We start from the raw sequence: 19,712 nt of genomic DNA, 5'->3' as shown, positions 1-19,712 counted from the left end.
TTCACCAGATCTCAATCCAATAGAGCACCTTTGGGATGTGGCGAAACAGGAGATTCGCATCATGGATACAGCCAACAAATCTGCAGCATCTGCGTGATGCTATAATGTCAATATGGACCAACATCTCTGAGGAATGTTTCCAGCACCTTGTTGAATCTACAGTCATATTCAAAAAGATAGGACACCCCATGAAAACTTATTTTTCAATATATTTCAAGATTTGATCTTTATTTTATATATATATATAACTAAACAAATAAAACTGAAAAAAATAACATTTAAAACAAATTATTTGTAAAATGTAATTAATAGAAATTAAATGTTCTTGTGATGAAAAACTCCCATGATAATTTCACAGTTTTCCATACGTTCCAACGTTCTTTCTATGAACTTGAGAGTAGTAACATATCTCCAACCCCATCATTCAGATTTATGTGGCAGGGCATAACTCTCCCTACTAGCTGTCCTCTGCCTGGGGGTATTCCTTCAACATCACTAAAGGAAATCAAGTTATTTTTGACAAGTCTCGTGTCATTGATGGAATTACCCCCCTGTACTGCTCTCTGGGCTGTTGTGATGTCAGTTTCAAGTTTCAAGTTCAAGTTTCAAGTTTTATTGTTACATCACATTACATGTGTAAGAGAAGGAAACAAGTGTAAGAGAGGAAAATTCTTAGTCTTCGGTTCCTGACATTGCAGCACAAGACGATAAGATATAATAATTCAAGATAAAAAGTGACAAATGTAGTAAAATGTGTAAAGTGATAAATAGTACAGGACATAAGTGACAAATAAGAAACTGAAACAGAAACTAACCTTTGACCCTCAAGTATACAGTAGAATGAGCACAGGGATAAATGGCCTGCTTAGTTCAATATTTGCACTCTGAGTGGTGCCCAATCACTTGAACGTGAATTGAATCGCAGACATGAAAGCTCTAATAAGGTTTTCCAGCACACTCAGCTTTGACACCCGCTATCACCATAACATTGCTGGTCTCCTGTAGTGCTTTCAACAATATACCAACCACTGGTCAAGTTGCTCAGGATTCAAACCTCCTCAATAAACCGTGTGCTGGAGGACCTTGAGAGCTACTGCCATATTCTAATGTTTCCATACATGTACACATAGACATGGATTTACTGTACAAGTTGTTTGATTTACCCTACAGAAGCATTTCCCAGTGTGTTTGGTAACATTAAGCTCCAAGGCTCATATGGAGGCATGCCGACATCTAATAGTGGACGTCACACATTTGTCCTCCTCTACTATTTCACATTAGCGCTTTCAGGGTTGGTTTCAATGTCTATCAATAATAGGCTTACAGAGGTGCTTGGAAACAACACCAGGATCAATGCTGTGGGAATCTTCAGTACCTTTTGCCTGATTGCTAAATCAAAGATAGTATACTGTAATGCATTAAGCCGGAAGTGAGTGTCTTGCTGATCTCAGCCATAGGAATTGTTGCAACATGCACTAAAGTGTAGGAATACAGGGGGTCCTCTGGTTTGACATGTACTCCCAGTATAAGCCTAATTTGTATGCCTTCACTTCTTAAGAAAATAATATGCTTCATGACAAACCAAGGGTACGGTATCTAGCTTCCAGGAGACACTGGCGGAGGTAGAAATCCGGAGGTTTGATGCCATTGTGTTTGATACCATTGTGTAACCATTGTGTAACAGAGTTAAATATGTTATTGTGAATGTTCATCAAAATGTTTGTTTTGAGTACGTTTCATGTTGTATACACTGCCTGGAGGTCTCTCTTATTTGTATTGTAAAACTTACACATAGCGTCAGAGGCTGCGACATCTCTCATTCTCTTTTGACTCACTTGCTGAACAGACGTGAGCCGCGTTTTTGAAAGGCTCTAGTCTAGGGAATTAGATTTTAACATTGGGAGAAATTAGATGTTTCGCTGTCTAAATGTAGAATTTAAACCATAATGTACATAAGTGTCATTCTGTTGGCAGCTATGTATTTCATTTACAATATGTTAGGCTAGATATTCTTTGATTCTGTCTAAGCTAGCCAAGTGTCCTGTTGCTAGCCAGTCTAAGATCATGGCTGAGTATAGCCAGTTTAGCACGCAATATTATTTGTATTAACCTCTGAACAGGTATGTGGATGTGTTAAATTTTATTATATTTTATATTAGCCTAATAACTGTGGGTTCTGTGAATTGGTGTTTTGTTTTATTTGAATTTATGAATAGCAGTGTACAATGTATATTGTATATAATGTAGCCTATTTTGTAGATATTATTATTATTCATACTTTTTGCGCTCTTTTGATTCACTTGCTGAACAGAGATAGAGGAGGAGATCTGAGTGTCCCTGTTGACGCAATATTATTAGTTTTAACCTCTGAACAGAGAGGAGGAGATGAGACCCAATAAAAGAACAGACCCACAGCACAACCTTCTTGTCCTCCTTTCTAATACACAACGCAGAGGTTAGGGGGACTGGACAAGCAAACACACTCCCATTACATATGCATTAGGTCCTTTGATTGCTGCCTCCACCAGCCTCCCATGATAGCTAGCTCAAAAGCCCGCTAACGCCATCTGTATGTGAGAGATGTCGGTTTGTCTGTATTGACCTGAGTGTCCACCAAGAAGCATAAGGTAGTGGATGCAAACACTCTCTTCATCAATTTACCATACCTCAATTATCATTTATGGCACACATGCTGAATGTATACCAACATAATTGTGTGTGACGATTTTCAGAAGAATCGAAACAAAAGGCTAAATTGATGGTGTTGTAATAATCAGTCTCAGTTATAGAGCAGATGATTCACTGTCTCTTAATCTAACAGCTTTTGTACAGTACCGGTATATGTATTGTTTCTTCTCCCCCCCCCCCCCAGATGGTCTGGTTGATTTTCCACCTTGCTATTTCCAATTACTCACTTGAATGCACAGGACCAGCTGCACAAAATTGAGGTTCTTTTAAACAAGTCGACTCGGCAAATGCCGAATGAAAACACCAGCTCTAAAGCCGCTGCTCCTGATTGAGGGCTCTAGCGCATTCTTTGATAGAGATGCTTTCTCTCCAAAAGCAATCAGTCCTGTGCCATCATTTACAATGGGATTCATAACAGACTGGCATAAAAGGAGTCCAATTCTAGAAAAGCCTGTCTCCATAATGTACAGTGCACACTGACATTTTAGGCTACATTTTAGCCCCCCCCCCCCCCTCTCTCTCTCTCTCTCTTTCTCTCACCTCACCTCCCTTCAACCCCAGAACAGCAGAGTGTGGATCTGACTCTTAGGGTGAAAGCACCACGTCAGCTGGGGCTTGTTCTCAGATCAGCTCTCCAGAGTGAGTAAAGACAAGGGCAGATTTTCAAGGCAGGTGTCTGGGAAAGCAGCGTTGGGAGGTGTCAGGGTAGTCTGAGTCAGCCGGTGTCAGCTATAGCTCTACAAATTAGGCACCCTGAGGTTTTCACAGCGTGCACCACGTGTGACCGTTAAAGCGGCATGCGGCTTGTCTAACTTTCTATTTGTTCTGTCAGACTAAGTTACCGCTTGTATTCCACGCCTGATTCCACGCTCTTGAAATGTTTTTGAAACAGTGGTGTTTTCTATTGGTACTGGTTCAAGTTTGATTGTGCAAATTCTAATGATTTGTCTTCCAACTCAAAGCATGGGTACTCCATTCTCGATTTTTTTTTTTACTGATACTCATTTCCTCAGTTTTTCCTTCCACTGTAGATCATTCCATTGAAACTGGTTAGTTTGATTGAACAGTGATGCTGCATGTTGGATGTCCCTTGTCAGTCTTTTACATCATTGTGTTCATTGCTGTTTTTCCTGAGTGGAACCTGACAAGCATGCTAGCTGACTAGCATGTGTTTCTCTGGGAACTAGAGACTGCACTGGCAGGCCATTATGTAGTACAATGAAAATGTTATGTGTACCTGCTTTAACAAGTACTAAAACATAAAGAAATGTCTTCTGATGAGACAGGTGTAAAGTGCTAGGGTACCATAAAGAAAGCTAACAGAACCCCAAAGCACACCTAGTGATGATCTTGATGGTTGGAAATGCTCTCGATGATTGGAAATGCCCTGCTTGAGGAGGAGAACATATGTTGCTCTGGGTTACTGTAGTAGAGCTTGACTGAAACAAGCTGCACTCTCTCTGGTGTTTTACATTCTCTAGTGCTGCTATCCTGGATTCACCCCCCACACTTTAGAGCTAGCCAGTTACTGAGGAAGCAGCTCATTACTGAATGAGAGCAGTTCTCTGGACTGGATAGTATCCTTCACTTCACAGCTGCCAGTGTTCTGACAATCTGGACAATCGTAGCTACTAGGGCTCAGGGCCGTTCCCTGTATAAGGGCCCACGAGGACCAGAATGTGAAATCCATCAGACTCAGAAGCATATTAGCTTCACTGCCTACTGTTCCTTGTTAATTGTCATTTCATACCGAATGGCATGGGACCTGCAACTCTCATCAGAGCCAGCAATTGGTTGTGACATACGCCTTTGTTCAGAAAGCTAGCAATAACCTGGGATTGTGCCGCTTGAGGTTTAGAATGGAACACTAAAGTCTGAGACAATTGGGGTACATAATTAGAGTGATTGCAAATGGGGACCTTCCCTGTTCTATTGTTTTTCTCTCACATGGCACTATTTTGAAATACTAGAAATTCTAGGTAGCATTATTTAAAGGCTGGTGTGTTTGTTTGTGTGTGTGTGGCGCAAAAATAAAGGGTAAGAGGGCTTATGTATATTTAATCAACAGCATTACTAGCAATATGCAGTTATCGATAGCAGTTATTTTATGTCTGAAAGAAAAGGCTAGCTGAGGACTGTAGCCATGTAGCCATAATTACCTTGCCTGTTGTTAGCGTGGAATCCGAGCACACACAATCCACCAGTATGTTTTCCCCCCAGTAAACCCTCCCACCCACAAGTGTTGTGTAATGCAAATCTCTATTTGTGCCGAGGACCTCTCAAGAAGAGCTTTGATAGGTACAAAGAAAACAACAAGCAGACTGAAACAGAGACTGCTCACATCCCTCAATCTACATCCACATTTCCCTCCTCCTCTTCCCACCTCTTCTCCAGTTGCTCTTTGGAGACAAGTAGGCCAAAAAGTTGGAAGCTACATGCATCCTTAAAGCATGACAAAGGGGAACAAGCAACTTGATCCCCTAACCAGACTTTGTTGTTTGTGTTTCAGATAGGGAGGGAAAACTACTCTCTAAGGAAATAGATGCCCTACTGTGTTTCTCAGTGATGTAAAAGCATAGTTTTTAGTCATTACCCTCTCATTAATTCTCAGCTTTGCCCCCTCTGCGACACGTGTTTGTTCAGCGGAGTTAACCCGCAGTTGCAGCATGTGGTATTCCCTCTAGGATCCCCTCTGTAATTAGAACAAGGGATTTTCTAGCTACTGTAGCATATGCAAACACAAATACACATAAACTGACTCCAGATATGTGTCGGTGGGGAAATAGTACCCCTAAACCTCAGTCTTGAACTTGAACTACTTAAAACCTCTTGTCACACTCTGCAAGGAAAGGGCTCTTGAATGTTCATGGCAATAACACTCATTTGGTTTGATTCCATGGCCTCACCAGGGGGTATGGCTAATTTGAACCACTGCCATTTTCCCTGGTTTGTATCTATGCACAGCTGGTGTTTTGTGTGTGGGAGGTCGGCTCTTATTCACCATCTATGCACATATTGCTCAACATCTGTGGGGCTGTAGCTTTGAAATAACATCAGTGGGGGGGTTTTAGCGCACCTCCCATGTGGGAGCCCTCAGAACGCATTTGTTATCCTAGCATTAGCGTTAGCCTCCAACCATTGCTCCATTCCATCGAAACAGGCTTAACATGTGGGAGAGATCTTGGGAGGTTCCCCTCTTTTCTCATGGTGGAGTTGGTGATTTTCTCCGGGCCTGTGACTCTGGAACGCTAATTCTAAGAAAAGGCTTTGATACTTCTGAGCCTATGCAGGATTACTTAGCTCCTGGAGACGTGGCGCCTTCGGCACAAAATGTAAAGCTGTGTAGATCTCATAAGGGGATGTGATCGGTTGGGGTGGCCGTATCACTTCATTCTAACTGGTATTTTGGCGAGACTTGTTTTCTTAACCAGTGGTTGTTTTATAAGTGGCGTGTGTAGCAAATCCCCTAGAGGTATTTGCTACAGGATTCCAAACAATGGTTCATGAATGAGGAAGGGAAAGAAGATATATGAATCTTTCATTTTTCTCTTCCTCATCTTGAGTTGGAAGTTTTTCTTCATACCCAGTGGCATGAGGCCAAGTATGACATAGGCCTACTTCATAAATTCTGAGATGTTTTTCGGTTTCCATTCAATTTAACTTTATTTCAGGCACATAGGTCCATATCAGTATAAAACATAATAAAATACAATACGAGGACAACAACACAAATATAATCAGCAGTTCACAAGTTACAAGGTTTGTATACAACATGAGAATTATGTTAATTGATCAAATTGAACCTCGTTAAATCCACTCACATAGGCTTTATTGTCTGTGCACTGCAGGTTGTCCTCAAGGGCACAAACAAACAGTTGTCCAAAGCCACCGTGTTCCCCTAATGCCACAGCGTTGCCCCTCCACCAAGGACACATTTTTCACAATGCTCATTCTGTAGAGAGATGCAACCATTGGCAAGCAATTAACTAGCCTCAGCTATTGCCAAAACACTTTATCACCATGGTGTAAGAGACCAAGACAGATCACCCTGGTGTGAGAGACCAAGAGAGATCATCCAGGTGTAAGAGACCAAGAGAGATCACCCTGGTGTGAGAGACCAAGAGAGATCACCCTGGTGTGAGAGACCAAGAGAGATCACCCTGGTGTGAGAGACCAAGAGAGATCACCCTGGTGTGAGAGACCAAGAGAGATCACCCTGGTGTGAGAGACCAAGAGAGATCATCCAGGTGTAACAGACCAAGACAGATCACCCTGGTGTGAGAGACCAAGAGAGATCACCCTGGTGTGAGAGACCAAGAGAGATCACCCTGGTGTGAGAGATGTCATGAACCTTGCCTCTTGGAGAGTGTGAGCACTCATATCCGTATGCCCATATCCATCTTGAGATGCAAAAGTGATGTTCAGAATTGGCTTAGGGTCACAATGTCTTGCTGCTTAACACTCTACTTTTGGGAAGATGTGGCAGGCCTATGGATGCCCTCATTAAATAGTGTATGACATACTAGGAGGCTGCCCATTCAATTAATGACTATTTGAGAATGAGAGCCTTGAAAGAGTGTTTGAGTTTCCCCTTTTTTGATGTAAGTTGGACTTTATGGAGAATCATTACATCTTTAGTTTATGCGTGGAACCTTCCTCATGCCTGACTGCTGCTGTTCTTGTGGTTTAACATGGGGGTCCCTGGGGGTGCCACAGTTGTAATGATCATGAATACAATGCCTTTGTGTGCAATAGGGGTTCACGGTATGACATTTTAACAGTACGATAACCTTCAAGCTCAAGTTCTGGGTAACCACAGTTGTATTTATTTTTTATTACAGTTTAGAATTGTTTTAATCAAATTAAAAAATCTAAAATAATTTCGCAAATGAAATAATACAAGTGTGGACTGAAAGAATGGTATTTTAATTGCATAAGTGCATTTATGAACAGTGTTTTGTTCAGAAAAATATAAAAACATTAATTAATTAATTACTCCTACATATTAATCTTTAAGCTGAGTTGATCCTTGAATCGTAAAAAGTAACCATATACATCACCAAAGGTACAGGGGATTCCATAGGCCTCCAGCATAGCCTATAAAATAACTCTTTGGCCTGTCATTGTGAATCTTCAGACAATCACAAATTGGCCTACCTGTCTGTAAAACCATAGTCATGAAGTCACACGTTAACTATTCAGAGGAGATAAGGCATAACATAGAAAATTAATCTCCTGTCTTAGAGCCTGTCTTAGAGCCTACATTTTAAACTCTACAATAGATCATAATGTGTAAATTAAGAGTGGTTTATGAAGTTCAGAAAGTAGCTGGCATTGGATTGGTAGTTGGCTTCTTGGCTACTCGCTTGTGAAACACACTAGTTGAGAGGTACACTAATCATGGTACTCCCTTATATACTATAGTGAACGGTACAGTAGGTTTGTGGCCAATACATAAGGATATGCATATTATTGCATTATAATGCAGGCCCCTCCACTCTCTCCTCAGGCTCTCTCCAGGGCTCAAATAAAATGCTAATGTCTCGTCGTTATCTGTTCAAAGGCCTGGTTGGAACCTGGCCCACAATAGTTGAAGCCAGAATGAACGGGGAGCACTGGAGCCACGATTAGCATAAGTAAGCCCCGTCCCAAGCACCCCTTTCCTTCCCCTCATTGTCTAGTTTATGTCTCTGGCTCAAAGGCAATTGTCACTTCCTCTGAAAGTCTTGATACCCTGTTCTTTGCCCATGAATGTGACGAGGGATCCGTCAGTTGAGCTGTGTTTTGCGTTGTAACTTGCAACTGTAAATCGGATTGACTGACATGAGATTTGTTTTCAAAAGTGACCCTGTTGGCTCTTCATAGAGTCAGTCCATATAGCTTCTGAATCTAATGTAACTGCTTATAACATCTGAATCTGCTTCTTCATGCACATGGCAGCATTTTTGCCACTAAAGCTCTGTCAAATACTGGAGCTTCACTCTTCCAATAAGCACTGTATGACTCTTGTACTCTCATACTGTGTACACCTTACCTCTGTGTGTATCTCACTCAGGTTCTTTCTCTGTCGCTTGCTCTCTCGCTCTCTGTGGGTGTACTAACTAAGTGCTCATATTTACCAGAGGCACAAACCGCAAAGGCATCAGCCACAGCCACTACTCAAGTGTCCCTGCTATCTGCTACCGATGTTATGGCACCGTGCTGGCATCCATGTGGAATTGGGTATTGCAAAGGAGTCAGTGTTATCTGCCGCGATAACATCATCACAATAGTGACGACAAAAGTAGCATAGGACAACTACTGTCTGGTTTTTCATTAAACACTTGGTTCTGGAAAAATGATGGGGGCTCGTCCCGGAGATATACATAAGAAAGGCCTATCACTAGTCTGTGGTCAGGTTTGGTCAAGGTCAATTTGCAGTCTTCTTAACTATCTTCTAAAGTAAAACATGTCATGGCCCCAAAAGCGGATAGTGTATCAATTCAATTGGGATTCAATTAGGGACGTGTGCAGTCTGGGATGTAACATTTGCGCTCATTTAGTGACAATACAGCTTTCCAAACATTTACCATTTATCATGATGGCGCTTTCCAGAAGCAATCCTGAGCCCCTACTCCCTAGAAACATGATTTGATCTTGTTATGGATCTTAGTTTTGGATTAGTAGACACAAGATGACAACAAAATCCACTAAGGCCATTAGAGGCCAAGAGGGAGCTACTGCCATCTTGCCTATCCACAACCCTTTCAGATCTATAAAACTGTATTGGGGGAGTAGGGACTAGGGATTGTTTCTGGACAGTACCACTACTTTCACAAGACAATAAACAAGATGACTCTCATAAGCAGGCCATCACCATGGTCTCTCTGACTCAGTGTAATAAACTGAGCAGTATATCTCCCCTGACCTTAGCTGAGGCTGATTTCTCCTGCCAGTCAACAATCATACACATTGTACTTAGCTAAACTACCAACACATCCCTTCCCTAATGAATTGCATGGGTTCCAGCAGTACACAGGGAGGGTGGGGACCGTGGTTCTGTGTCTTGGATGGCATTCAGCTGTGAGTTGTGACTCAGTCCAACCACGGGAGTCTTCAGTATGTCACAGTGAGAACAGGGTGTGCTGCCTGTAAATTGCAGTCTGTTGCGAAACCCGTGAGCAGGGCTGTTGTGTATGCCAAAACAATTTTCTTTTGGCAACTTCTCAGTTTTCGTTTTTGAAGGGTGTCTGTATGTGATTAGCATCTTAATCTGAGTGCAGTGTAGTGCAGTTAAGCTAGAATAGTCCCATTGGTGAACCGTAGATTTAATGCCAAGCAACATGCTAAGATGTTTATCTCGATGGACACTCCCTACCTCTTAGCTCTGTTGCCCTTCTGTCTACATTGTTTTACCTCTCTGTGGCAATTAAGTATTTTTATTTAATCGTCACTCTGGATGTGGCATCGAGAAGAGTATTATTTTAGTGGAAATATGTGTAATTTCTGTGATTAAATTCCCAAATATCTGAATGCCTTGTTCGAAAAGTGACAACTTCCTTTTCCAGTGCTTAGAGTGGGGTGATGTAGGTTTCTCTGGAATGAATTCCACCTTTCCGTTCTCATGTATTGTCATAGAATGAGGAAATGAAACTAGCACTGGAGTTGGCCTTTAACTTAGTTTTGTCTCCATAATAATTACATGAATCATATCCATCATCTGTATGATATGCATGTCGGAAACTGGTCTGACTGTTTTTAATAGACCACAAGGAGATGAGGATCCATCCATGTGTATGTCCATGTGTCTGTCCATCCATGTGTATGTCCATCTTTGTGTATGTCCATCCATCTGTATGTCCATGTGTCTGTCCATCCTTGTGTATGTCCATCCATGTGTCCGTCCATGTGTATGTCCATCCATGTGTATGTCCATGTGTCCATCCATGTGTATGTCCATGCGTATGTCCATCCTTGTGTATGTCCATCCATGTGTATGTCCATGTGTATGTCCATGTGTATGTCCATGTGTCCATCCATGTGTATGTCCATGTGTATGTCCATGTGTATGTCCATGTGTATGTCCATGTGTATGTATGTCCATGTGTATGTCCATGTGTATGTATGTCCATGTGTATGTCCATGTGTGTGTATGTCCATGTGTATGTCCATTAGGGCTGCACGATTAATCGATTTTAAATCGAAATCGCGATTTGAAATGATGCGATTAGCTAATCGCAAAGCCTGCGATTTGCCTGCGATTATTTATTTATTTATTTATTTATTTTTAATCTATTTCAATGTTTACAGAAATGACCTATTCTTTTTTACTGGACATTTTTATTAGCACTTTATTTAACTTGATTGCAGTATGTGCAATATTTAGATGCTGCTCCTGAGCCATAATTAAATAACCTTGTTTGTAGAAAGGTCCTATTTTATTTTCATATTGGAATTGTTCAAAAGAAATGGACACTTGAGAGAAACAAAATGGCAGCTGTTTAAAAAAAACATACATAAATATGTTGTTCCAATTCATATCTTTTAAGTTCTCATCCTTGCATTAGAACAGTTTGATGGCATAAGAGCAGTTAACAGTTTGATGGTATCATGTGGTAATGCTCTCTGAAATTAGCCCATGATAGAAGGTGATAGACAGATTCATCCAATCACCTGCCAAGTATTTTTTGAAAGTACCTGCCCTTTTCCAAACAGCTTCCAATTAAGCTTTCCTAGATGGTTGTGTGAAACAAACCACCTGAGTCAGGTTAGTAATGCTCCATCACATGTTTTAATCTGAAGCTTGATTTTAAAGCAACCCAACTTTAAAGCAACCCAATGTAAGTTTAGTTCTTTCACTCGTAGCTCGGGCTGTGGGGGTGCTAGAGGAGGGAGCCTCTAAGTCCCCTGAAGACGTACAAACAAACTGCACGTTGATACGACCTTCCTAGCCGGAGATATGGCCACACTTTACAAAAACTCCCTTTTTATTTTTTTTAATTTTTTTCTGCTATTTAAAAAAATAATAATCGCTAATTAATCGCAATCGCGATATCTGTCCAAATAATCGCAATTCGATTTTTTTCCCCAAATCGTGCAGCCCTAATGTCCATGTGTATGTCCATGTGTATGTATGTCCATGTGTATGTCCATTTGTATGTCCATGTGTATGTCCATGTGTATGTCCATCCATGGTGTATGTGCCTGTGTCCATACATCCATGTGTGTGTGTATGTGTATCTTTATCTTACGTGTGTGTGTGTGTGTGTGTGTGTGTGTGTGTGTGTGTGTGTGTGTGTGTGTGTGTGTGTGTGCGCGCATCTTTATGTTCCAGCGGTCAGTTTGCGGTGGTGAAGAAGTGCCGCAGCAGGAGCTCAGGCGTGGAGTTTGCTGCCAAGTTCATCAAGAAGCGGCGGAGCAAGTCGAGCCGCCGCGGGGTGACCCGGGAGGACATCGAGAGGGAGGTCAGCATCCTGAAAGACATCCAGCACCCCAATGTCATCACGCTGCACGACGTGTTTGAGAACAAGACCGACGTTATCCTCATCCTGGAGCTGTAAGTCACGCTTATGTCTCACCCCCAATTTAAAGTGGAGGTGTTTATATTAGAATTGACATTGGCCATTGAATAGACATTTGGGTTGTTGGCTGACATTTGTGGTTGTTTGTTCTAATGTCTTTGTTCTTGTTTCTAATTTGTCAAATGTATTTGTAGGTCGCTTTGGATAAAGGCGTCTGCAAAATGCCAAAAATGTAATGTAAATAGCTGTGGTCCAATTTTCCTTTCTAAACTGCAAGGCCTGCAAAGGTTCAGCAGTCTGATAAGTTAAACCTGTTCACCTGGTGCTCCAAACCAGTTTGGCCTGTTTGCTTTGAGCAAGCTCATTGCTTTATCAGTGTAGCCTGGAAAAGGGGCCATTGTGTGTGTGTGTGTGTGTGTGTGTGTGTGTGTGTGTGTGTGTGTGTGTGTGTGTGTGTCTGTGTGTGTCTGTGTCTGTGTGTGTCTGTGAGTGTGTGTGTCTGTGTGTCTGTGTCTGTGTCTGTGTCTGTGAGTGTCTGTGTGTGTGTGTGTGTGTGTGTGTGTGTGTGTGTGTGTGCGTGCATGTGTCCGTGCATGAGAATGCATGGATGCAAGCGTGCACGTGTGTGTGTAATCTACACACGATGGTGAACACAAAGATTAAGTTGAATTCAGGTTAGTTCGTTGAGAAAATGTGTCCCTTGAAAACCTGATTATGAAGTCAATATTTGTGCACAGGCACAATGTAAGGGAAGACAACAGCCAATGTATTATATAAACACAAACTCCCAACCCCATCACACACAGTGCCCTCCATAAGTGTTGGAGAGATGAAGCATTAGTCTTGTTTTAGCTCTATACTCCAACAGTTTAGATTTGAAATCAACGAATGACCTTGCGATTCTCAGCTTTAATTCAATGTTTTCTTTTTTCAGATTGGTTTCACTATTTAGAAATTACAACCCGTTTTATATATACATATTTCAGGGCACCAAAAGTATTTACATATAAATATAATATACATACAAATGATCTTGACAGGTGATTCTGGTTAGTCAGGTGTGTCTCATCACATCATTTGTGGCATACGGGTTAGGCATAAGAGAGATGTCAATGTCTAGTATTGAATTTAGACTTTGCATTTGCATTTGGAGTCTGCTATTGGTGTCTGTCAACATGGGGAACAAAAGAGATGTCAAGGAAACCATTATGAGGCTGACATATCAGGAAAAAATCTTATCAGAAACCTAGCCAAAACCTTGTACTTAACAAAATCAACAGTTTGTGACATCATGAAAAAAGAAAGAAAGCACTGGTGAGCTCAGCAACCGCAAACTGGCTGGTAGGCTAAGGAAGTTTTCTACAGTGGATGACTGAAAAATGCTTTTTGATTGATTGATTGAAAACTTTATTAGAAGATTTGCAGAAGTAGGTACATGAAAGTACATATTACATACAAGGTCAACTAACAGGATAAAAACCCAAGAAAGCCAATGGCTTATTTCAATTGGGGTCCTTGATTCTCAATTCATCGTTACATGTAAGACAGACATCCTTACAGATCAGGAACACTCCCCAGTAGGTAGGCATGAATAATGTCAGAGACTACGCTCTGCAGAATACGTCTCTGAAGAACTAGAAGAAACAAAACACTGAAGAATAGAGGACAGGTTAAAGACAGCCTACATTTATCCCCAAGTACAACTTCAAACGGTTATGGACATGATGAAGTGAACTCAACACTAGTGGTCACATGCCCAATTAACACATGTTAACATTATGGCATACCTGACTCCAAAAGATATTTCATGGTTAATAAAGATATATGATAATGCTTTGCTCATCCCTGTGTGACAGACAAGCGATCATGTCGGATTGTAGATTCAATTAAGAATACCCAAAATTCACTTTTACCATGCAATCAAGTTAAGATAAATCTGATTGTGAGGAGTTTATGCTCAGGCCAATATATGAAGCTGATGACTCAGTCTACGTGTCGTTAACGATGCTTGTGATCATTAGACATTAAATTGGTGAACCTGGTCACAAGTATGTTTGGAGAAAAAAGGATCTGCCCAAGATTTATAGCATACCACCTCATCTGTGAAACATGGTGCAGAGGGTACTATAGTTTGGGCATGGTCGCTGCCACAAGAACTAGCTAATTTGTCTTAATTGATTATGTTACTGCTGACTTCATTGGATGGCATTTCATCAGTAAGACAATGACCATAAACACACTGCCATAGCAACTAGGAGGTTTTTCAGGACCACAAAGTTGAAAGTTGTTGACTGGCAGAGTCAATGTTCAGATTGATTGTTCAGTTGATCATTTCATTTCAATACGATTTTAGGCAAAAAGACCAATAAAAAGACCAGCAATATGTCCAGTTGAGTTTCCTTTTGCTTCCCAAGAGTGACTGTGTATAGGAGTCTTTATGTCAGTCAGTTTACTTCTCCAAGCACCTGCACTACACTGCAAGGTGTGAGCACTTTTATCTTCTCTGTTCACACAGTTGACTTGAATGTTGTTTGGTCTTGCCTCAGATACCAGTCTTGATTGGATGGGCCAGAAGGTTGTGCCACGTTTGGGCTTCACCTGTTCAAGAGAAGCGTGTGTGAACTGTGGGGCCCTTCTCAGAGTACAGTTACAACAGGAAATGTCTTTTGTGTTCAGACAATGTTTGTCCTTTGTCGGTTTCTCTCCACATGGTTCTATTGTATATACACCCCCACCACACATGTATTCAATCACAGCACCAAGAGATAGTTTAACTATGACTTAAAGTATGGTGTGTTGTGGATTAATAATGAGACTCAAGATAGGATCTTTACAAGATGCAGTATAGAGCATTATGAACTGCCATACATCCATTGGAGAAATCCATTACAGGTGTCAAAACATTCGACTTTTGAGTTGTTGCTGTGAGTGACGCAGGTCCCAGGACCGTAACCTTTTCATGTTGTGACATGTTGTCTGTCGTTGCAGCTTCGCTTGTTTGTCGACTTGGGCAACAGGCTGAAGTTGCTCAAGGGCACAACAACATTTTAACATACCGCTTAGTTCCCTCACCCCTCCACTGAAGTTGAGTTCAGTTTATGAATAGAAAATGTCATGCCATGTTTGCTTGTGTGAGATTTTGCGCAAGAACATAGGTTGATCCTGAGTTTGTCAAACCGAGATCAAAGAAGTGTGAAGAGGGTTGGAAAAATGTGAGTCTACGTTGGCCTCGGAATTGTTTGGCCTGAGTGCATGTGTGTCGGCCCAGAGAGCAATGCTTCCTTTTCTACCAGGAGCTGGTTATGAGGTCACAGTTCCTTGTCCTTCCTGAGTGACTTGTTTACAGATTTGCTTGGCATGGCATTGTCTGTGTGTGAAATCTGTGTGTCATATGTAATTCTTTGTTCCAGTCCATCAATGGGTCAGAACAATCCATCAAATCCATTACGATTGTAATCGAGTGCAGTATTCTTACTATAGCCGTTTGAGTTGATCAGGTAGTTAACCAAATATTGGTGGTAGAATTAACACCAATGGCATAAGGTTTTAGTATCACTATTTAAACAAATTGTATTATTGGTTAATTGTTTAAACAAGAGTTTAAATAGGCTAAATTTAAAGAGGCTAAATGTTTCCAAATGATTTAAAACCTCTGGATTCCAATAACTATAGGATTTAGAGATTAATTATTTAAACAAATCACTTCATCAGTGAACGTCACATAGTAATTATATTGTTGTTTAAGCGTCAGAAGTTTGTTAGATCTTTCTAATTATCCTTGACACAGTAACTGCAAAGACATGCGTGCTGTGGCATGTGTGATGCAGAGTAGGTCATCAAAGATGGGCCGTGTCACAGGGTTGCTATGCAACGAGTGTAAAGACGCGGAAGCGGTTGGAACCACATGGAGTTCTTGCAAAATGATCCAAGTTGAACAGACTTTGGTCTCTCAGTTCAGAGATAAATAAATACCTTGAAAAAACAATGCAGTGTCATTCAACAGGTGTTCTACTAATAAAGCCGGTGTGGCATTTCAACCTGCATGAACCAAAATTAGGAATCAAGGTCAGTCGCATAACAGGGTTATCAAACAGGGGCAGCACTGAATGAGACCTTGATGGGTTGGTAAGTCGAGATCGTCCTCAACAGGGGTACCAGAAGTCCTAAACAGAGGTACCAGTCAACTTCTGCATGAAACTGATATACTCAGGGGGGTGTCCCTGAATTAGCCGTTTGATAAGATTGTAAGGCAAGATCAAAATTGCTAAGGCATTTTATACTGTTGGATTCCTTGAAGATTAGTCTCGCTTCAGTTAATTTAAACTGAGCAATCAGGAGCAATGACGTCTCCTTGGTATTCCCAAGGGCAGTTACTGTAGTTAGAGATCATTACTAACACCAGACCTTTTCAGTGTTTAAGGCTCTGAAATGCCAACTCCACTCGCTTGTATGGTTGGCTATAGCCAGGCAAATGGGCAAATTGAAACAGCTATCTAAGCCAACAGACGTAAGGATTGAGCGTTGACCATAGTTTTTATAGTTGAATGAGAACCGAGAGGCATTGTGAATATATGTGTATAATGTCTCCATGAACACACAGAATGTTTGGGCCAAAATTCTGTAAGCCAATGAAAACAAACTCACAGATAGAATTTCATCCGCAAAGGCAGATTAGCAATGCTTTTATTTTATAACCGAAACATATTTTTGTCACTGCTTTTTGTTTTTATTCACATTTTGTGACATTTGTTTGCAAATGTAAGAGCATTTATTGACAAAATATAGCCATATTTACAAATAATGTAGCAGTAAATTTGAAAAATTATAATATATATACTGTATATACTGTATATAAAATGGTTTAATCTAAATACACTCCAGGGCAGCTAGCTACCATACAGTGGATGTTCAGTATGTGTGGGGAAATTGGCCCTTTATGATTGCTGTGATTGTTGTTGCAGCTGGGTGTCCAGTGACTACTCACACCGTGTTTTACGGCTGTGTGTTGTTAATATGAACTCACATTATCTTGTCACAGCTGTGCAGCTGGCGTTCTGCTTCCGCCCTCAGGGGGGAAATACGCATGGACCGCCGTGATTACAGCCATCTACCATCTCTACCCCTCCTCTCTCTCTCTCTCTCTCTCTCTCTCTCTCTCTCTCTCTCTCTCTCTCTCTCTCTCTCTCTCTCTCTCTCTCTCTCTCTCTCTCTCTCTCTTTCTCACACCATTCCCTTGTTTTTCGCTCTTACTTTCTGTTCATCACTCCCATCTTATTTGTCTTCTTTCTTTCTTTCTCTTCTTGACACTCATAAGCCTCGTCTGTCTCTCTCTAGTTCATACAAAATAGTCATCAAAGAACTGCAATTGGCTAGAGAAAGAAGACGTACAGTAGAAGACATACGTTATTGTTGTTGCAAGCCGTCCCCAGGACAGTTGCTGGACGTCCGAAATGTGTGTCTTTGTTAGTGTCACAAAGGTTAGGTTGTTTTTCTATCCAGTCTTACTCAGGTAGCAGGTAATACTTCTCATTAGTGGACAAATACATTAGCTTGGCTCTAGACTCTGGTTTGACTCTGGTTTGTACAAAGCTTAAAGATAAGTAGACACAATCCCAATGTTGAATTCCCTATCTTTCTCTCTCCTCTCCCCCTGTCTTTCTCTCCCGCCCTCTCTCCTGTCAGTGTGGCTGGCGGGGAGCTCTTTGACTTCCTGGCAGAGAAGGAGTCCCTGACGGAGGAGGAGGCCACAGAGTTCCTCAAGCAGATCCTGGACGGAGTCTTCTATCTGCACTGTAAACACATTGCCCACTTTGACCTGAAGGTACGAAACACACCACAGCACAGACAATGTTTTCTCTTGTGTTTCTTTCTTGAGTTGCTTTTTAGACAACTAAGTAGGGTATATTACATTATATTATTAGTAGAGTATTACATTGAATTTCATTCGTTCTCCTGAATTGACATGACTTGAAATGGAATTGTTCCCTACATGATCACATGGGATACATTACAAATATGAATGGGCCATTTTGCTTATGGATAGATTGATATACAAACTATAAACTCATCAATGTCACTCTGCCTCTCAACTGTGAACAATCTATTTGACTGCCGCCAGACAGTGACCCTGTGACCTCTTAAAACCACGGGCCAAAGTTCAACCCCAGCTAAAACGTCGAGTGCCTATTGAAATAATTAGCTTGGCACTAAACCAGCCCCAACCAATTCATGTTAGTGCTTTCACCAAGCCTTGTTATCCTGTCTCCGGTCGTCATCATCACTCATCATTATGAATTGGTTGCTGGTGAGCAGGAAGTGGATCCCTTACAGACGTTCATTGGAAGGCCTGGGTTGAGATGTGACAGTGTGACCGGCCATGAGCGTGTAACAGGTCACCTTGGTACCGGGGGTTTCCAACATTTGTCTATTGATTTTTCCAGTCAAACATAAATGAAAAAATAAAAAGAGAATCAAAGGGGAACAATAGACAGAAGGTGTTATATAAGGTTTGGTCATTTCCTTGTTATTCTGTCAGCTGATGTGACTGACCCAGAGCCATGATGATGTTACAGGGTTATGACCAATCCCCTCAGTTCCAGACAGGCGGCTAATCCGGTTAACTTCTAAAGTTACTGATAACGTATTTACACTGTCAGTGATTTCTCTTATTACTGGATCTCAGCGAGTCCATTTGATGTTCACAGTGGCTCCTGTTTCTAAAAGCATACTATAGTCTAGTCTAGTGCATTGTCTGTCTGTCTGTTTGTCTGTCTGTCTGTGTCTCTCTCTCTCTCTCTCTCTCTCTCTCTCTCTCTCTCTCTCTCTCTCTCTCTCTCTCTCTCTCTCTCTCTCTCTCTCTCTCTCTCTCTCTCTCTCCCTCTCCACTTCCTAGAGAGGGTTCACTTGTATTTGCATGTGATTTCCATGTGTGATGGCTCTCTTCCTTCCCCCTCTGCTTCTTTCTCTTTCTCTCTATTTCTCAGAACTCCTCAGTTCATGTCAATCACAAGCATACCCATAACATGATGAAGCCACCGCCATACCTGAACATAAATATACGGTTACTTTTTGATGTTTTGTGTTAGATTTAATTTTCCTTGTTTTCTATTGGCGTGGGAGTGACTAGAGTGACAGAGTACCCCACACAGTTACCTCATATTTATTTTCAGGTAAGGCAGTGGGTTCATCATGCTATAGGTATGCTTGTGATTGACATGACCTGAGGAGTTTTTCAGTGTCAAAAGAAATGGGTTGGAATGTTTTGGGGGATTAAATAAAAGATAAGATGTTACTTTTCTAATTGTGAAAATAAAAAACGTAATTTACTACTTAACAACTGTCTTATTGATCTGAGTATATTAAGTAGAATTAAAATGTCCTATTTATTTAAGCATATACTGTATCACAGGCCTTCGTCACATGGTGGTTATATGATATTACACCGTCGCATTGTTTTTCCAACGTTGGGAAGCTCTCTCTTTTTTCACTAAAACATGTGTTTGCATCCTTGGTTTTAGAAATAAG

At 41.2% G+C, this 19,712-nt stretch overlaps 1 protein-coding gene across 1 annotated transcript in view; it reads left to right on the top strand.

Annotated features, from left to right (window-relative positions):
• The window catches only part of dapk1 (death-associated protein kinase 1), a gene marked incomplete at its 5' end in the record, with an annotated part of 78,870 nt that overhangs the window by 13,518 nt on the left and 45,640 nt on the right, over positions 1 to 19,712 (top strand). The window contains 2 exons of the mRNA XM_080530887.1: positions 12,002 to 12,223; positions 17,871 to 18,009. Coding sequence (XP_080387013.1) covers positions 12,002 to 12,223; positions 17,871 to 18,009 — 361 coding nt within the window. The remainder of the gene's footprint in view (positions 1 to 12,001; positions 12,224 to 17,870; positions 18,010 to 19,712) is intronic.

Source organism: Nansenia antarctica (genome assembly GCF_963989245.1).
Source record: "Nansenia antarctica genome assembly, chromosome: 5".
NCBI classification, from domain to species: Eukaryota; Metazoa; Chordata; class Actinopteri; order Argentiniformes; family Microstomatidae; genus Nansenia; species Nansenia antarctica.
Note: the sequence above shows the minus strand (reverse complement) of the source record. Positions and strands in the feature narration are given on the sequence as shown.